The sequence below is a fragment of the Equus caballus genome, chromosome 8 (assembly GCF_041296265.1).
Source record: "Equus caballus isolate H_3958 breed thoroughbred chromosome 8, TB-T2T, whole genome shotgun sequence".
NCBI lineage: Eukaryota > Metazoa > Chordata > Mammalia > Perissodactyla > Equidae > Equus > Equus caballus.
Genome location: NC_091691.1, coordinates 73,366,075 through 73,386,932, shown reverse-complemented (window position 1 = coordinate 73,386,932; position 20,858 = coordinate 73,366,075). Strand labels below are relative to the sequence as shown.

Below are 20,858 nucleotides of genomic sequence, written 5' to 3'. Positions count from 1 at the left end.
GCATAGTTGCACACTGGCTGCTGTGAGGATCCGTGACGTAGACTACTGCTGCTGGGGAGGTAGTGGAGATCTGCTCACCTCCTTCCACTGTTTCCCAGGTATCCAGTACCTCCACCTTCAGATGTATGGCTGCATAGATCTCTCAGAAGTCCTGTTGTGCTTTGTAGGGAATTGTCTCTTGGTTAATGGATGTCTGATTGGTTGTAGCTTACTGGAGAGAGACTAAGGGAATGGCTCATTCTGCCATGATGCTGATGTCACTTTCTCTGTTTTTATTAAGATAAACCAAAAGGTCTTTGGCTGTATTTTCTTTTTCGATTTTAGATAAGCTGTTGCCAGGTGATGAAGGAGCCCTTCGGTTACACCTGATGCATTATTCTGAAGCATGTACAGCACCCAAAATGCCAGAGTTCATTCTGTACGCTTTTCATAGTGCCTATCGGAAACTCCCATGGAGGGACCTGCACCCTGACCAGAAGCTCATGGAGGCCTTCTTCAAAGTGAGTCCTTCCCTCTCCATGTCACAGCTGGGCTTCTGAGGAGCAGCCTGTTCACTGTGGTTTTTAGGCACAGTTGCTGTGTGTGCCAAAGTGGACTGTGCCTGCATTCTGGATTGCCCAAATGGAGCTTGTGTAAAGCAGCATTCCATGGAAATCGTTTCGTTGTGTTAGTAGATAGCTGGAAAACATTTACAGGATCATTTTTAAAACCCAGAGAAAGATTTTATCTGTAATGTGGCAGTTGTCCCCTAGACTTTAGTAATACTGCCAGGTGAGTTCATGTTTAATGACCATCATGTTCAATCTTGGTATTTCTGTATATGCAAGTTTTTCTAGGACAGTATCATTAGAAATGCTTATTGTTAAACATTCTTTTAAAGCAAAATGTAAATTGGTACTCAAGCTGTTACTTTCTTTAACCAGTTATGCAAGGGAGTAATTACATTGTAGGAGGTAGAAGTGCATTGTAACAACCAATGATGCATCATCATCATAAAGACCTGAAATGACCTGGATTAAGTGCCAGTAAGTGTGTGCGGGTCTTTGCCATAGAAACAATTGTTGCAAAAAACAGGCACAGCTGTGTCACTTACATACCAGTCAGGCATTTTTGTTCCTATTAAGTTCCTATTTTAAAAATCCCTTCATGATCTTGTCTTAGCTTTTTACAATTATTTCAGTTTATTTGTTCATAGTTACCAGTTCATTAGTGTTTACTCTTAACTTCATGCCACATTTATTATTGAGACACTTTAAGTACTTTAATTACTGCAACTGCACAGTTATTTATGACAATTAGTAAAGTTTACTGTGGTCTTTCAGTGCAAATGGAGACCCCACCCAGTGCTGCTCTTGTCCTCCACTTCCCTGTAGCTGAGATGTAAGGAAAACTGAAGACAGGTGTCTTGCAGAAATACAAGATTAAGAATGATTTTATAGCTGGGTTTAGTATCTGAGACAGACACTAAGTAGAAGTTCATCACCATTATGAACATGGAAGCAAAGGTCTGTTTAAAGAGCAGTGAGAGAGCATTTAAGTGAGAGGGCAGCCTTAGCGATCTATCGATTCAATAGTAGAATGGTCTTTAAAGGGATGCTGTCGACTCTCTGTGTCTCTAGGAGTTTTAGTCTAACGATAGATGACCCTGACCTGCCCAGAAGCTGGGAACCTTTCAGTTCTTTGTGTCTCGTTAGCATAATAAGGTATATTTTTTGAAAGGATTGAGAGTGAGCATAGAGAACAGATTATGAAGGAGGTTGAAGAATCATTTTCCACAAGGGTAAGAAATAAGTAGTAAGCATGATATAATGATGGTAGTAATGGGAGGACGTGAATCATGACCAAGTTCCATTTGTGATTTTATAAATGGAGTAGAGTTGAGTACTGGTGACTAACCGTGGCAGGGATTCGCCACCCTGGGGGAACTAGGGAAGGTCGTTCCCCTCCTGTTAAGAATTAGTGGAATAAATAATTAATTCCAAACAAGCTGAAAAATGTGCACATACACTGAGTATGGAAGGAAAGATACTAGAAATGTTAAGTCTAAATCTCTAGGCGGTAGGATTATGGGTGATTTTTATAATTTGGGAAAGAAGTATTGTTTTTTAAAATATAATTTTGTAAACATGGTTTTATATACATTTTCAAGATATATAGACAGCTTAAAGCAAAGCACTCATTTTAATTTGTTTCCTTTGAGGTGGAACGAGGAAGCCCCAAGAGCTGCTTCTTGTTTTTGGGGTCTGTGCTCTGTGAAGTCAACTGGGTCAGTGTGCTCTCTGATGCCTGGAGTCCCAGTCCCCACCCGGAGACTCGGAGCATGATTGTCTGCCTCCTTTTCATGATGATTTTATTGGCAAAGGAAGATCAACTGGTAGATCAAACAGTAAGTTTGGAGAGCCTGGGGTGGAGACTTGGCAAGGCCCCCTAATCCTCACGCTCCATGAAGTTGTAGTTTTTCAGTTGTTTCCTTAATACCTCTATCAGTGTGAACATATGCTTGGCGTATGAGACGTGCCTTCACCTGGGCCCCCAATTTTCTTGGATAGTTCTTAATCAAACCTAGATTATGGAAACCATACTGAGTTAGAATATAAAAATCAAATTTTATTTTACATCTCATTAATTGCTAGATCAGACAGTTGCTTTGAAAATTGAGTTCTGAATACTTAGGAATCTTAACGTTAATGTGTTTTTGCCAAGACTTTGCTTATTACTTTCACTAATACTCAGTGCTAGTACATTAGTACACAAGTCCTAGTAGAGTAGATACTTCCTTGCCATCTTAACTGTTCTATGCTTATCATAGGTCATCTTAATGGTCACTCCATAGACTAGGTAGAGACATGTATTTCTGGGGAAATGGGATCTCTGGAACTAAAGGAATATGTATTTCATTTTTAGGATTCACCTCTACTTAGTCTCCTTGGACAGACAAGCTCACTTTCATGGCATCTTGTGGATACTGTCTCATACCAGAGTGTGCTAGGTTATTTCAGCAGCCATTACCAGCCATCCATCATCCTGGCAAAGGAACCTTCTGCTGAATTAGTTGTGAAGCTCCTGAAAGTGTCTGCAGGACTTTGCATTCCTACTGACAGCCAGAAACATCTTGTAAGTTGAGTGGAAGCTTTAAAAGGCAGAGAGTAACTCCAGGACTGGTAGTAGCATAAGTGCTACTGAGGACAGTCTCGAACTCTGTGACAGCTCAGTAGAAAAAGTTGGAGGATGCATATCATGTGTACTCATATTTTGGCCTCTCAAATCTTTTAGTTTTATGTATGTCTTTTGGTAAACCATTTCTTACTAGTAGTATCACATGCTAACTAACAAGAGGGCAACAGGATCGAGGGCTGGCAGGGGGCAGTTGGTTTAGCGTCTCAATGTCATTGGCAGCAGAGTGGCAGGGAAATTATGAGGATGAGTTTGCGATCTGACAAACTCATCTCCCCAGCTACTGCCATTCTGACCTCAGTTTTCTCGTCTGAGTTGGAAATGATGATGATGATGATGAGGATGAGTTGGCCTCAAAGTGTTATTGTGGGGATTAAATTAGGTAAAGAACATAAAAGTTTTGGGGAAAGTTCCTGGCAAGTAATTAATCTGTAGTTAATGTTCTTATTAATATAGTTAAGAAGGAAGAGTGTTGTACTGGCATTTGGGAGTATGTGGGTTCTAGTCTGTGTTACCACAGATTTGCATATCCCTAGACACAGGCCCTTAGTTAGACACACCTGTCTTTGTGTGGCTTCCTCCTCTGTCCTCTCCACTCCCAACTGGAGCGGTCAATGTGGAGCCATGCTCTCAGGGAATGCTCAGTTAACACTGCTTGCACGGATTCATTTGAAGGATCCTTTTTTTATTGTCAGGATGCAGTTCCAAAATGCCGAGCCTTCACTCATCAGATGGTTCAATTCCTCAGCTCCCTGGAACAAAATGGAAAAATCACCTTAGCAGTCCTGGAACAGGAAATGTCTAAGCTCTTGGATGATATCATTGTCTTTGACCCGCCTGGTAAGTGACCACGGGGAAGTCACGTGTTCGTTCAGTAAATGAATCCCTGCTGTGTAAGGCCTTGTGAGACCAGGAGGATGGTCAGGACGCTCTCATTCCTGTTTCTAGAGAAGCAGTGGTCAGAGAGGTGACTGGATCCTAGGGACACTGTGTCATCTCAGCACTGGGGGAAGCATGGACATTAAGAACTTGAGTAGGGGTGGACACTGTCACTTGCTGGTGTGAGGGTAACTGGACGGGGGGATAAGTTAGGTGACTGGCTGTGATGATTAGACGTCACTGGAGACCCAGGAAGCAGCATTCCTAGGTGTTTGGCTTTCACTGGGAGGTCTCTTCATAATCACCTTGTGTAGGCTCGTAGAAAACTTTGTGTGGAGAGCTCCTGCTCCCAGCAGTTTGGTGGACTGAACATCCTGACTGCCTCTCCTGCTGAAAACAAGAATGCTGGATAAAATGTTTCTAAGAAACCAAAAATTAAACTTTATCAACAAGGTGGCAGAAGAGCTCAGAGGTCAGAACTAAGTGAAAGAGGAACCCATGAAGGCAGATGGACTATTGAGGCTGGCTTTCACCTTGAAGGGTTTTACTGAACCTTCTTAGGTTAGGGGGAGGCAGTAAAGCCCAGGCCTGCCTAAGGTGGGAGCCTAAAAGGAGATCCCATGTGTAACCCCACAGGATGGCATCTTCAGTGTAACGCAAGCTAGAAATAAACCCGGCCCTGGGAGAGGAAAGCAAAGACAGTATCTGTTTGACCTTGCTCTTGGGTCAAATGTCTATGTGATGGGGAGAAAAGATACCTCTTTTGAAAATGTGAGTTTAAAGCAAGAATTCATACTACCTAAATTGTCTAAAAAAAAACCCCTCAACCTGAGAGTTTATTTTTCATTTAATTAATTAATTTTTTTGGTGAGGAAGATTGTCCCTGAGCTAACATCTATTGCCTATCTTCCTCTTTTTGCTTGAGGAAGATTGTCGCTGATGTAACCTCTATGCCAGTCTTCCTCTATTTTGTATGTGGGACACTGCCACAGTGTGGCCTGATGAGCAGTGTGTAGGTCCGCATCTGGGATCTGAACCCATGAACCCTGGGCTGCTGAAATGGAGTGTGTGAACTTAACCACTATGCCACTGGGCTGGCCCTTCAACCTGAGAGTTTAAAGTAATTTTCAGTTGCCAGTGCCACCAGATGCCTGGCAGAAAGCAACCACAGAGCCCCTTTGGAGGAACTCGTCTTCAACTGAGGCCTCAGAGTTCCAAGGAATATGAATTCACAGTAAAAAAGAAAAAAAAAAAGTCGTAAAACACACAGGGAAAGGGGCTGGCCTGGTGGTGCAGAGGTTAGGTTTGCACGTTCCGCTTCAGCAGCCCGGGGTTTGTCGGTTTGGATCCTGGGTGCACACCTACACACCGCTTGTCAAGCGATGCTGTGACAGGAGTCCTACATATAAAGTAGAGGAAGATGAGCACAGATGTTAGCTCAGGGCCAGTCTTCCTCAGCAAAATGAGGAGGATTGGTGGTAGATGTTAGCTCAGGGCTAATCTTCCTCAAAAAAACACAAACAAACACAGGGAAACAGGGCACCACAGTCAAGTCAGCAGAGAACAACAGTCAGCAGTCAGACATGTAAAGACTTCAGATAGTGAAATAATTAGCACAGTAAACAAAAAAATATTTTTAATATATTTGATGGAATAAGAGAGGAGCAAGGGATTATAGAAATATGCAGATTTGAGAGAGAATCAGATATTCTAGAAGTGAAAAATATAAAAATTGTAATTAAAGTTTAATAGGTAAGTTGCAGAAGGGCAGGAGATATAGAACACGGGAGAGGCAATAGCTGAAGAGAGAGTGAGGCTGTCTGGTGACAAAGAAAAGAACTTTATATACAGGAAGGAAAGACATTACCTACAAAGGAACAACGTTTACCCTGATAGCCAACTTCTCAGTAACAACAAAGGAAGTGGTAAGACAGCGGGACAACTTCTGTTTGCTGTGAGGACATGACTTATAACTTGGAATTGTAAACTGGCAAAAATTCTTTAAGGATGAGGGTGAAATAAAGATATTTTCATTGAATGCTGAGAGTGTCTGATTTAGTAGACATCTCTAAAGGAAATACTAAAGCACGTTCTTTAGGTAGAAGTAGGGTGATCACAGGTAAAAGGTTTGAATTACAAGAAGGAAAAATAAGCAGGGAAGGTGGTGTAAATAGAAACAAAAACTGGCTATATGAAACTACAATGGTCGTGCATTTAGGGGTGTAAAAAGCAAAAGCCAAAATTAAATTATGTGACCACAGTATATATAAGTTAGGAAGGAGGTTGAATTAAAGGCATTCTAAGGTTGTAGTGTTTGAAGGGTCAAGAAATTTATTAAATTTCTACTTTGATAAAATATGAATGTTAAAAATTCTAAGAAATTCACCAAAAGCATAGAAATAAAATGTATAATTTCCAAATTATTAGAGGGAGATCAAAAGCAAAAGCAATGGCCAAAATGTATTTAATCCAAAGAAGGCAAGAAAAGAAGCATGGAGAAGGTGAGAAAAACAACCAAAATAAAATGGTAAATTTTAAATATATCAGTAAATGTAAAAGGACTGATACTCCAGTTAAAACACAAAAATTGTCAGACTGGACTAATAATCAACAACATCCAGCTTTACGCTCTTGTAAAAGAAGTACGTCTAAAGCGTGGGGTATAGATAGCATTCAGTAAGGCAATCCTTAGGAAAATATTAAATAGAAAGCTGGCGTAGATGTATTATTAACATTAGACAGATAAGACCATAAGGCAGAAAGAGTTACAGAGCCACATGATCTCTAGTGTGTTTTCCTGCCTTGAAGTAGCATGAGAAAAAAGAACAAAAAAGAAAGAAGCATTAGTAGAGATAAAGAGAGTCATTGAAAATTGATAAAAGCTTCAGTTCACTAGGAATATATAATAATTCTAAACTTATTTGTACCTAATAACAGTAGCAAATGTGTTAAGTGGAACTTGACAAAACTAGGAAGAGAAATGTCAAATTCACTCAAAATGAGAGATTTTGACACACGTCTGTCTCACAGTATTTGATCAAATAGACAGAAAATCAGTAAGGCTATAGGAAGTCTGAATAGCACAGCTGGTGTGATGGGGATGTAGAGAATGATGTGCCCTGCAAATGCAGAATGCGTACTGTATTAGTCTCACTGTATTAGTCAAGAAACGTGACCCCTTATTAGACTTAAAGTAAGTCTCAACTAATCCCAGAGGACTGGTATCAAACAGACCACATATTCTAACCACAGAACTTAGAAATCAGCAACAAAATATAATGGAGGAAGGGGGGAACTATGCATTGAAAATTAAGAAGCAAACCTTTAAATAACTGACGACCAAAGGAACAATCATGACAGAAATTTGAAATATTTAGAACTGGATAAAAAACAGAATGCATCTAAACTTGTGGGATGCAGCTAAATTGGGACTTAATTTCATGGCCTTAAATGCTTATGTTAAAATTTTATAAAACAGAAAGTTAATAAAGTAAGAATCCACCTTAAGAAGTTATAAAAAGAACAACAAAATACAACCAAAGACTGTAGAAGGAAGGAAATAATAATAGAAGATAAATAGGAAGAGACTAAGGATGAAAAACAGTGACACTGGTAAATGTGTAGGTAAATCTAAGTGAAATCTTGATGAATTTAGATTCATAATGAATCTTTGTGAGTTTAGATTCACAGTGAAAACGACTAAATGAAACAGCAGTAGGAGTAAGGTCTTACTGGGTTGTGGCAACAGTAGGGAGGGCACCAGGGGTGAGAATGTTTCACAGCCTTTGCATTGTCTGCGAGCCAGCTAACATCAGACTGAAAAGTCAGGAATGCATGCTGTAATTTGTAAGACAGCCACTATAAGAATATTAAAAGAGTGTTTAACCTCCAAACTAAAAAAGAGAAAAAGTAGAATAATAAGAAATAATCCAAAAGAGATAAAACAGAGAAAAAAGAATGTAGAGTAGGAGGAATAAACAGAAAGCATATTTCAAGATAGTAGATTTAGACCCAATTACATCAGTAATTACATTAAATATGAATGACTGAAATTATCACATTGGATAACATAAGGAAGAAAAAAACGCTGTAGAAGAAAACAAACAAGACCCTTGATTTGACATTCTACAAAAAAGAATATCTAAATGGCCAATATACATATGAAAACATGCTAAGCCTTGTTAATAATCAGAGAAATGCAAATTACAACCTTAGTGATATACTCTGACACATCCATCAGAATGGCTAAAATTAAAAAGGTTTCAATACCAAGTGTTGGCAAGGATGTGGATCAGTGTAACTTTCATTTAGTGCTGATCATAGAGTAAACTCCTACAACTAGTTTTAAAAGTTTGGTGTCGTCTATTAGTTTACATATCCCGTGACCCAGAATTCTACTCCTTGGTATATACCAAAAGAAATGTATGCACTGTGCCCTGGGAAACATGAACAATGTCTGTAGCTGTGCATCTGAGGGGGTGCAAAACAGAAACAGCCCATATGTTCAGTAGAAGGGATGATAATATATATCGTTGTATATTCATATAATGGAATGCTCTAAAGCAGTGAAAATCTGCAACAACATGGATGAATTCACAAACATTTTTGTGTTTATTTAAATACTGTTTGAAAATAGACAACCGTAATATTTATGGAAGTATAGTAATGAAAGCTCATGTGGCTTTTTGAGTTGGTTGGAATTGGTGAACAGGAAATCAGTAGAAATTTCTCAAACATTTCTGCGACATAGATTTATCATAGAGGGCATATAATATGGTAATTAAAAAAAAGATTCTTGAACCAAACTGCCTGGCTTCACATTTGCTAGCTGTATGACCTTGAACAAGTTGTATAACCTCATCTGTAATGTGGAGATGATAATCGTACCTGTTTCATATGGATATTGTAAGTATGGAATGAGATAATGCACCTAGAGTTTTAGTATTGGCTTTGCAAGTCAGCAACACCTAGTGAATGTTAAAGGAAAAACAGAAAGAAAAGTTAGCAAGCAATACTGGAGAAACTGTTTTAGAGTTGGTCATATATGATTGGGCCATGAAGGTTGGATAATAATAGCTGGCCAGGCAAAGGAGATAAGGGTGTTCTAGAACGATCTTAATCAGAAGAGTGATGGGAACAGATCTGGTTTTTAAGAAAACATTTGTTGGCTGTGTGGGTGATGAATAGGGAGGGGAGAGGCTTGGATCTATTAGAAGGGTGACTGCAGTCACTTTTTTGTTCCTATGAGTCATAATTAAAATAGAAATTTTAAAATAAAAATTGCTAAGCAGCTGAAATTCAGAGATAAAGCCTTTATTACCAAGAATATTTATACCCATAGAAATATGAGGAAAAAATATATATTCACACACATATACTGTTATTGTCTTTCTCAAACTTTTTTTTGAAGTCCTTATTTGATAATTAGTAGGTCTTGTAGTAAGTAACGTTAGGTTAAGGTTTATACAACACTGTGCAAGTGGGTGAATTTGGTTTGATGGTTGTGATGAGTAAGACTTCCCTACATAAATAGTGAAGACTCGTGGTGAAAAAGCCACAATTCTGTTCCATTAAAGAAAATGTACCCAACTCAAGGGAAGCTGGAAACAGTTGGCAAGAGTTATGCCTGCTGATTAGTTTTTTCCATACTTTCTCAGTGAAATGTATTTTCTATTTTTGGATGTGACGAAGGAATCTACCTCAGTAACCTCCTCATTTGCAGTTCTCTTATAAAATGAATTTGCTCTTTTTTTGTTCTATTTATTCTCTTTTCGCCTCTTAATTTTTTTTGTTTTTTATTTATTTATTTTTGAGGAAGATTAGCTCTGAGCTAACATCTGCCGCCAGTCCTCCTCTTTTTTGCTGAGGAAGGTTGGCCCTGAGCTAACATCCGTCCCCATCTTCCTCTGTTTTATATGTGAGATGCCTGCCACAGCATGGCTTGATATGCGGTGTGTAGTCCGCACCCGGGATCCGAACCGGTGAACCTCAGGCACTGAAGCAGACCGTGCAGATTTAACCGTTGTGCCATGGGGCTGGCCCCTTACCTCTTAATTTCTTTGAAAGACACATTTATATTACCAGTCTGTCCATTTTTCTTATTTAAAAAACAAAGAAAGAGCTGCTGGTAAGAGCCTTTAGTAAGGTTTTTCCTTTCCTTACTTTTCTATTTAGTTTTAAGTAATAGCCTTTATTCCTTGTAAATCACTCTAGAATTATCAGCAACTTTGGCTGTGGTAGGAGTGGAGGTACTGTTTCTAAGACTGATAGATCTATGTATTTGGTTTTCCAAATAGCAAAGTTTGGAAAATCAGGACTAATTAAGCATATTCTGGTGAAAAGTTACTCTCACACACCAGCTTGATATGTCTATTTTTAAAGTATTCCTCAGCCACACTCTGTAACCAAGGATCTTGCAGTAGTTCCTCCTTTGCTCTTACAAAGTACTTATGTGCCACATCCTATCCTTAAAAGCTAAACACCATCTAGTTCTCCTGCTCCCTTGAAATCAGCCTCTAGAATTGTAAAATCCGTCTGGAGAGCAGCTCGACTGAAGCACTGTCATTCCCTTGATCACGTTCGTATTGCCTCCCAGCAGCCTTTCACGGGTGTGTGTCTATGTTCCCCTTCAGACATGGACAGCCAGACCCGCCACATGGCCCTCAGCAGCCTCTTTATGGAAGTCCTAATGATGATGAACAATGCGACTATTCCAACCGCAGAGTTCCTCCGGGGCAGTATCCGGACCTGGATTGGGCAGAAAGTGCACGGGCTGGTGGTGCTGCCCCTTTTAACAGCAGCCTGCCAGAGCCTGGCTTCCGTCCGCCACATGGCTGAGACCACGGAAGCCTGCATCACTGCCTACTTCAAAGAAGGTAAGAGAACGGTCATCTCAGGCTCTCATTAGGTCGGTGTCTTCCAGGGAAGATCAAAGCTATGTCTGAAGGAGACACCTTTCCAGAGCCTTCCCAGTGGGGAATTGTACCACTCTAATTTCTCTGTGTATGTTATTGATGTTTTGGAATCTGTGTTTTCTTTTTTGTAGAGATCTGCAGTTAGCATGAGAACCTACGGCCCATGTCTGTTGGTACAATCATGTTTCAAAGGAGGGCACCTCTCATTCATTTTACATTGGTTTTAGAGTGTCACACCAACCCTTTTATGATAGGCAAGCCACAGGCCTAGGCATAGTCCTCAAAACAAATTCTATAAGCCAGAATCTATATAATAATGACCCACTATATTAATTTTCCCTATTTTATCACTTGTTAAAATGAATTTCATAGAAGTCTTTGTATTGCTTTTGGTCACATCTTTTAAACTATTATGAAGAAGTATCCTTGCCTCCTTCCCCTTTCCTCTTGTTTTTCTTATTCCCTACCTCTAAACTCTCAGATTCTGGAAACAGCCCAGTCTGGGTAAGACTTGCCCAGAACAGCGCTTCTCCACTCTGATGCCAGATACTCCACTCTGTGCACACAGTAGGAGAGAAAGAAGGGGGTTGGAGCGAGAAGGCCAAGAAGTGCCTGTAACCTGCCTCCTGCCCTTTCTCGACAACCCATGAGCAGTCTGTGTCCCCGAGTCCCCCCATGGAAGGTGCTGTGCGTGTCACCATGTCACCCCACACTCATTCCCCTTAAAGAATTGAGAACCATTAGGATAACACTCTTGCTCCAAATTTGTTTGTTATTTGTAACTAAAATCAAAATTGCTTTTTTCAATTTATGAAACATTTTCAAGAATTTCTGTAGACATATGAGTCAAACCAAGCTTTGATAAGTAAAAATGCTTATGGCTAGAAGAATAATAATTTCCCTTGGAAAAGCATAAGTATAACATACTTAAAAATGGCACTAGGTAAAGTTAAAATTCTTAGGTAACTGGGACAGGCAGAATCTATTATATGATTGAAGATCGTAATACAGTGAGAAAGGTGACTTATAAAATTGCAGCCCTGAATTCTGATTTCTTAACCCTCTACAGTGGCTAGCCAGGGCGCAGGCATTTCGCATGAGGGCTTTGCAGTCTAAGCCTCGAGGCACAGTTCACTTTGTGGCCCCTGGGCTAAGGTGAGCCATGTTTTCTTGACGTGAAACTTAAAGTGAAAGGCTCATTAGAGTAGTTAAATAGTTTGATTCTTGCTTTTAATCCTGTGTCTCCTCTTGGTGTTCTTAGGCTCTCTCAATCAGAATGTAGGATGGGGCCCCATTCTGGTGTCCCTTCAAGTTCCTGAGCTCACCATAGAAGAATTTCTGCAGGAGTGCCTGTCCCTTGGCAGTTACTTGACTCTTTATGTCTACTTGCTTCAGTGTTTGAATAGCGAACAGACTCTGAGGAATGAGATGAAAGTGCTGCTCACCTTAAGCAAGTGGTTGGAACAGGTCTATCCAAGGTATGGTGGCTCTCTGGCTGCTGTGTCAGACGGTTAACTTGGGATTTAGGGTTTAAGTAAGCGTTCCTTTAAGTGCACAGAACCAAGTGATACCTAAGAAACAAACAAGGCTATAAGGTACATTGACACTAGTTTTAGAAAAATTTTTTCTTGTTTGGGTGAATTTTCTGGGCGGGTTTTTTTATTTCCTAAAACAGGCACTTTGAGGCACCACCTTTAGCTTCCTTATCAGCTAAGTAGGGATAACAGCGTTGACTCATTGGGTTGTTATGTGGGTTAAGTGAAGGAACATAATGCTCATATACAGTGTCTGGCATGCAGTACGTGTTCAAGAAATCATAGCTGTTACAGTCCCATTACTTGATTAACGTTATTAACCAACAGCGTAGGCTTTTAAAGTACTGAATGTCCCTTATACTGAAAACTCAAATGCGGACTTTTGGTCACGTGGGAGTGGAAAGAACCCATTCCTGACTTCATTTTCCTCCTGGGCCTCCCCCCAGCTCTGTGCACGAAGAAGCAAAGCTGTTTCTGTGGTGGCACCAGGCCCTGCAGCTATCCCTGACCCAGACGGAGCAGGGCGACTCGGTCTTGACGGAATCCGTCGTGCGAATTCTGCTCATGCTTCAGAGCAGGCAGAACCTGCTGGCCGAGGAGAGGCTCAGCTCCGGCATTCTCGGGGCCATTGGCCTGGGCCGGAAGTCACCCTTGTCTAACAGGTAAGGGAGCACCTGCCAGTGCTCTTCTGTACAGACCTCAGACGTCTCCACCTACCTAGGGGACGTGATACTTTAGGAGTGTTTCCAATTTAGGAGCTAGGTTCTCCCCAAAGATCAAGCAAAAAAGGTCAGAGCCTGACAGCATCTTTATATTTTAGAAAGCATGTTTATTTTTTCCCATTTTAAAACAAGTTTTATGTTCAAAGAAATTTTTTAGTAGTATTATTTGTTGTACTTTGGCTTTATAACCTGACCACACTGATTTCTTTTTGGCTTTGAGCCGGCAGTGGTGTGCAGTGTTAGGTTAAAACCCGAGTCAGCTGCTTCGCTGAGAGCACTGAATGAGGGCAGTCCAGATCCCGTGAGGGACTCAGTGTAGTGGAACTGTTAAGTCAAGGTGAATTAGAGTTAACTGATGAGAAAGACAAGTAATGAGAATGTGCCACTAGCCACTTATTTTATCTCATAGTATTTATTTGCATCGTGGTTTTCTTTTAAAGCCCTCATCAGTGTTGGAAAGAGCTCTGGTACCATTCTGGTGTCAGCACTCTTGTGGAATAGCCCATCCTGTTGTTGCGACTTTGGGAACCACCCAGTTCAAAGCAGTTCACTTCATGTTTCTTGTTTACGGTAGAATTTAGCAGGACTATGTGATTTTGATTCACTTAAACTGTGTAAAATACACATAACATAAAATTTATCATGGAAACCATTTTAAAATGTACACTTCAGTGGCATTTAATACACTCACAATGTTGTGGCAAGCATCACCACTATCTAGTTCCAGAACCTGTTCCTCACCCCAAAAGGAAATCCATTAAGCAGTCGCTCTCTATTCCCTGCTTCCCTAAGTCTCTGGCAACCACTACTTGACTTTCTGGCTTTATGGAGCCAGCCCTGAGGGTGTAGTGATTAAGGTTCAGCATTCATTGCCACAGCCTGGGTTCATTTCCCGGTCCGGGAACCACATCACCATCTGTCAGTTGTCATACTCTGGTGGCTGCATGTTGCTGTGGTGCTAAAAGCCATGCCACTGGTATTTCAAATACCAGTAAGGTCACCCATGGTGGACAGATTTCAGTGGAGCTTCCAGACTAAGACAGACTAGGAAGAAGGACCTGGCCACCCACTTCCAAAAAAATAGGCCGTGAAAACCCCATGAATAGCAGTGGAGCATTGTCTGATGCATGACTGAATAATATTCTATCATATGGATATACCACATTTTGTTTATCCATTTCAGTTGATAGACATTTGGGTTGTTTCCACTTTTGTTGCTATTGTGAATAGTGTTGCTAGGAAATTCGGTCACAAGCTTTTATTAGAACACCTGTTTTCAGCTCTTTTGGATATATACCCAGGAGTGGAATTGCTGGGTCATATGGTTACTCTGTGTTTAACTTACTGAGGAAGTGCCAAACTGTTTTCTGCAAGGTCTGCACCATTTCTTACATTCCCACCAGCAATGTCTGCAAGTTCCAATTATCTGCATCTTTGCCACACTTTCATTCTTGAGTCTGAGTTATACTTACATTGTTTGGGCAGTGATAATGAAAGGGAAGATTAAGGCTCCTTCTTGATCATATTTAAGATTTTCCTGAAGAGGCTAACAGTAACGGTAGGTCTGGAAATGTGTTTATCTTGTTTCTCAATAGAAAATGTGGTGTTTATTTTAAACTCCTTGCTTTACTAGTCCTTTATTTCTTCTGACCTCTCCCTGCACCTAAGGTTCCGAGTGGTTGCCCGAGGCATGGCCGCCTTCCTTTCAGTTCAAGTTCCTACTGAGGATCAGATCCGTTTGAAGCCTGGCTCTGAATTACATCTGACCCTGAAAGCTCAGCAGGTCAGTAAGAACACTTACAGTTAAGAGAAATTTTCTACTTGGCCTTCTCCAGGAGGTGAGCGGTGGCAGCTGTAGTCTTCACACATGATAGATGATGACCTGCAGTAGCATAGCATGCCCTTCAGGGGGCTCCACTTACTGGAAAATGGTTACCGCACATGCCTGCCTCAGATTTTAAACCAATTTTTGTTGTAGGCGTTTGCCTAAAGCACTGTTACTGCCATTGTAGAAGAAGCAAGGCGAGGGGCCAGCCAGTCTAGGATTGAATTTGGTTCTGATGAACGTGACTACCCACTGGCCTGCCGCTTGCTGGGGCCCGGGGACTGACACAGCAGCTGTGGCCACAGTTCACACTGTTGGAGATTAGCTGAGCTTTAACCTGCAACCAAAGAAGTGGCTCCTGTTTTGTGAGTCTGGAGGTTGACCACTGTTGGCTGTTGGAATAACCTAACACAGACAAAATGGTAGCTGTGAGAAATTGTAGTTTGTTTTAAAAACGTGGAAGGCCACATGGCAGTGGTCCCATTCCTGTAACTATTTTCACTTATGAACAGCCTGGCCAGGTACAAAGTTGTGTAATATAAAATGAGGGCCAGCATTCTTGAGCACTTACTACATGCCAGGTTCTGTTCTAAGTTTTAACTCACTTGGTGTTAGTCAGTTAAGGTTTCATTTAATCCTCATAAGAACCTCAGAACACAGGAACTTTTATTATCCTGGTTTTGTGGATGAAGAAATGGAGACAGAAAGTAGCTAAGTCATGTGGCCCCAGTCACACAGCTAATGAGTGCTGGGGCTGGGCTTCACGCTCTTGCCACTGTGTGGTCCTGTCTCAGTGGTAATTGCCTGGACCCTTAGCTCTTCTTCTTTTGCAGCTTTGTGACATCTAAGCCAGCCATGTGCAGTGTGATATCTTGTTACTAAGAGCAAAGATCAAGCGATACAAACAGCAGGTCTTCACAGGCATCTGGGTTTCTGCAGTACCCAGTACCTGTCACGAACTGACTAGATGACTATTGGCATCCCTAAGCTCGTGTATGAGCCATATGTGAACCGCCACAGGTGGGCAGGAGACTCTCCTGAGGCTGGTCGTGAAGTCAGTGCGATGCATTTGAGGGTGCATTTGGAAAGTCCTCTGCTCTCCCGTGTCCACCAGTTCTGGAGCATGGGTTTTCCTTTAGCTGTGGCCACCCGGCCTCCCAGACCTCGCCTCTCCTTGCCTGTGTTCCTTTAGACTTAAAGTGGTGACTCCCTGCACGTACCCATGTGTACTTGTCATCAGGATTTTCAGACTTGAAACAAGTCACCTTTTTATAAAATGATTACTCTTAGGCAAACTGTCAAAGTAGACCATTTTGGGGGCTAAATTTAAGAAAAGAAAGGAGAGAGAGAGATACGGACACTGTGGTTACTGGAAGTGCCTGTCCCCATTGAGTCCTGCTCTTAGATTGAACTCTTCACACAGCGGTCAGCTTGGTACCAAAATCCCTTCAGCTGTTTGTTTTCAACCCTAAGAATTCTGTGTTCAGCTCCCTGGTGATTTATTTCTGAGCTGCCAGTTCATTTACCAACCTCAGAAAAATCTTCTCCCTCCTTGTTTACTGAACCAAGCAAATTCCATATTCTGTATTCTCTAGGACAGTGGCCCCCATGAATGAGAGGGGAAAGAGTGAGGGACTTCATGGTTCACATTCGGAATCCTGGAGGGGAGTGGGGGTTGAGGTTGCACAGTTGGAAAACAGAACTGGCCACCCCCAAGAACATTGTTCTGGTTTTTTGTTTTCTCCAAATACAGTGTTTTTCCCTGCTCTTCTCCCACTATAAAGGAAGGAAAAGTTAAAGTTATGAAATTAGAGAATGTTTATCTTTATTTATTCCTGAAGCGAGTCATGGGAACATCATCGTTTCTGTATGCTTTATTCTTGCTGGCTGAGAGGGCGACCTTAATGCTTACCCGCAGCAGCGCTTAGCCGCTGGTTTCTTTTGCATTTCATCCAGTTAGACAGTTTAATACGACATTATTTTGTGACCTAAGAACAAACCCAATAGCAAATTAAACAGGTGCCTGTGATTTCCGGTTGGGGCTCCAGGAAGAGAGGCAGCAGATGACCTGGTGGGGAGGGGCCACTGTTGGCATTGCGGGGAGGAGGACAAGGCGGTAAGACCAGCCTGGCCGCAGTGGTGGCTCTCTGTGGGGAAAGGTTGGGAAACAGTACAGGCCAGGAAGAGGGAAGGCTGGATGTGGAAGGCAGCAAAAGTGCCAGAAGCTTGGGTTGCTGGCCCCTTCTGCTCGTGGTTAACCAGTGCCTGCCTTTGGGCCTTCAAAGTCCAGTTCCATAGGCTTCCCTGGAGGTTCATGGTGGTACCAGCTGGTAACAGTAGATGTGCTACACACCTGTGTGGTTAACCCTCTTGTCTTCCATGTCTTTTAGGCTCTGAGTGCTCTTGAATCCTTGACATCGAGTAAACAGTATGGTGAATACCAGGATCAGATATCGCAAGCTGCACAATTTATAAAGCATCCTGGCCATTGCTTCCAAGACGGGAAAAGCTTCCTGGCTCTTCTTGTTAACTGTCTCTATCCGGAAGTGCATTATTTGGACAACATACGATAGTAACACTGCGGCTCTCGACAAACCCCGTTGCTATTTATGTTTACATTTGACTTTGCTGTTGCACAAGTAACTTTGCTCAGTCTCACTGCAGAGCTCACTTTGGCCAATGAGTTAGTTGACTGAGATGCAAATTGGGAGGCAGTAGATAATTCTGTTGTGCATGTGCACGTGTGTGTGTGTGTTTGTATTTTCTTAGGTTCTAAAACTTCCTGGGGACTTTTTAGTTTTTATGTTTATCCAACAAGGGAAACTTACTACTAAGTTCCACTTGGGTACAGAACCACTCCCAGTTGCCAGATATCCCAGTCATCTCACAGGACCCCAGGATGGGGGTCTTTTATATGTCTGCACTTCTGCCTTCTCCTGTTTTGTTTAGATGTCAAGCTTCCTGTGCCAGATCTAACTTCTTTGGGGATCATTTAGAACACTCACCTTTGAACCCTATTTGTGTTTCTTCAAAGTAAAACAAGCTTTGAAAATTTCCACGCTCCTCAAATGTGGGGAAATACACCAGCTTAAAAGAATTATTTCTCTTAGAAGGGAGATAAGAATGCTGAATTAAAGTGAGTCGTTGTCTAAAATGTGACCCCTGGATCCTGATTATCGTGGACAGCAGAGATGGTGACAAGCCCATTTCCGTCCCGCTGTGTGTCCTCCTGGAGAAGGAGCCATCTCTGTAGATTGGGAGCGGCACGCTGGTGGTCTGTGATGAGCATACTGTGCACAGGCGTTTTGTTTGAGCCACATGGGTGGACAGTGTAGACAGGGCTTACTCTCTCCAGTTCACTATAGACATACATTCCCTTTGGTCCTACCCCAGCGCATTCCTTCACTCACATCAATGACTTGGCCCTTGTAGATGTCTAAGTTTGCAACTCTTGATAGACACCAAGTTTGGTATCTGGAGGCCCTACTGTCGAGAGACAGAGACTGAGACTGAGAACTTGATTCTCTGTTCCATGCTTGTTTTCTTCACTCCATATTTAAACATGAAGCTAGCGAACCTGCTGAAACACTCGTCCATGGAAACTGGGTCAGGTCAGGAGACTTAACTGAAATTTGGCTTTTTTTCAGTAGCCATGTGCCTTCTGTTGTTACCAGTTCATCCATTACTGAAGCCTGTCTGTAAGGTTCCCTTGTCCTGTTGCCATCTTCCTCTCCAATCTTTCCCCTACGAATTAACAGTTTGACTTCTGACATCATATTCATAATTCTCTTGGCTCAAAATTGGTTTTGTCTGTCCCGCTTGTATCATGTGTCTTTTCTTTATGGGTTATCTATAGCCTAAGGATGCTTACCTAAGCTTTGAGCAGGGGGACAGGGATGTAGGTTACCGGACTCATAATCTCTTTTCAAATATCCTCTTGGAGTACCTCCCCCAGCGTATGGAGGTGTATAGGAGCTGTCCTTCATTTCAAACGCCTTGAGTTGGACAGAACAGTTCGGCCTCACAGACGTGCCCTGATAAAGAGCCTCCCTGTTCAGCCTCCAAGTTTTGCAGGGCACGAAGTGTCACTGCAAAGGACTGCATCTCAGAGCTTCTCTTGTTTTTGCTTCTCTCCATTTTCAGAATCAGTCATCTTCCCCATGCTGTGTATATGAAATTTTCGAAGCTGTGGACAGTTTAATGGGTAATTTGGCAACAGAGATTTTACGACAGGAAGTATTTTCTGTGCTGTTTTGAGGAGGATGTAATAACTGATATCCTAGAATGTGAAATATTTGAGTGACAATATGTACATTTTAAAGAAAATCATGATTAATCTATTAATTTTTGAAGGTTTATAATATTTATAATGTATTTGGTCTGTAAAAATCATAAAATAAAATCAATTTTTGGTTGTAGTTGGTAAGAATTTGATTTTTAGGGATATCACACTATCTTGTAAACTATTGCAGTTGTTAAAATTGATGCAGATTTTTATGCCTGATGTCATCTAATCTGACCCTGTAACAGAGATGATCAGTAAAAGTGCTTCCCCTCTGACCCCTTCATGCTTAACAGGGGAAGGCGTACTCACCGCATAGCTTCCTTTGAGAGGCTCTGGGCTAAGAAAGTCCTTGAAAGACAGATCGTTCGGAAGGTGGCAGTGCTGCTGTAGCCTCCTGGGAAATAATAGACCTGGGCAGCAGCAGCCTGCCCATTGGCTTTCCAGAATAATGAGCCTTTGCTGTGAAAATACTTGGCCACCAAACAGCAGAGGGCCACAGTTTCAAAGCCAGTTATGGGTGCTGCATGTAGATACCTGGATCAAGCAAGACCAAGGCCCCCTCTGTGCCGAGCAGTGTTGAAGGTGAACGAGTGAATGCGCATGTACCACAGACTCTCGCCACACGTGGCCATCAGTGGCTTCCAGTTCAGACAGGGATGTCTAACAGCTTCCTGTATTCAGAGGACGGGTCAGACAGGCACACTTGTTCCCCCGATCTCCTGGCTCCACCACCTAACGCTGCAACAGGAGGACGCCGGCAGGGGCTGGAAGGCACAGACACTAAGGGAGGGAGGTCCTGCTGTGCCTGCTCATCCTGACAGAGGGGCTGGGACCCACCCCTGTGTGTTCCTAGAGCTCCTGGGCATGCAGAGGACCTCAGCCCTGAGGCACGAGTCTTTTCAGAGTTTCGTGATCAATTTGCTGGCTCTGTCATGTCTGCCTTCCCAGGGGCTGTCTGCATCTCTCGGTTCTCTGAGGTGAGGGAAGCTTAGGCCAGAAGACAAAAACCTCCAAAGCAGCCTAACTTCACATTAACCCAGCGCCAACCTCATTCCTCCCAATCAGTCACCAAAATCGGTGTCTCCACGTTGTACAAGTTAGAGCGTTCATACCCTTTCTTCCTTTTCAATGAAGGTGATGCACAGTTTTCTGTTGGATTTTTAATCTTAATGATTTTTTCTGGAGCAGGAAGTAAATGTTGTAGAATCATGACTTTTGAAGTTCACAGGGGCACTGAAGCTCATCTGGTCCCACCTGTCACTCAGCAGGGATCCCCAGCCCTCACCCGCCAGCCTGTCCTCCACCCTTTCCTGTGGTTAGTACTCCTGCTCCTCGTAGGCAGCCCAGGTGGCCACTGGTGAGCTGTTTGTAGCTCTCTATGGTGAGCTGAAACTGGCCTCCTGGTGACATCGGTCACGGTTCTGCTGGAGCAGGCCAGGCTGGGGCCGCTCTCCTACCCACCACGACAGACCTGTGGACATTTTCAGACCTCGTCACTTCTCTGACTCTGCCTGCCAGCCCACC

At 42.3% G+C, this 20,858-nt stretch overlaps 1 protein-coding gene across 4 annotated transcripts in view; it reads left to right on the top strand.

The window, feature by feature from the left end:
- The window catches only part of EPG5 (ectopic P-granules 5 autophagy tethering factor), a 109,148-nt gene extending 89,681 nt beyond the window's left edge, over window positions 1-19,467 (top strand). For 2 of the 4 annotated variants that reach the window (XM_014727678.3, XM_001498555.6), the window contains exons 36-44: window positions 325-500; window positions 2,201-2,386; window positions 2,905-3,114; window positions 3,870-4,014; window positions 10,686-10,928; window positions 12,229-12,445; window positions 12,949-13,164; window positions 14,893-15,007; window positions 17,440-19,467. In XM_014727678.3, the coding sequence (XP_014583164.3) occupies window positions 325-500; window positions 2,201-2,386; window positions 2,905-3,114; window positions 3,870-4,014; window positions 10,686-10,928; window positions 12,229-12,445; window positions 12,949-13,164; window positions 14,893-15,007; window positions 17,440-17,622 (1,691 nt within the window). In that variant the 3' untranslated portion in view covers window positions 17,623-19,467. The other 2 variants (XM_070221000.1, XM_014727679.3) reach the window with 1 other exon arrangement.
- Window positions 19,468-20,858: the final 1,391 nt, after the last annotated feature.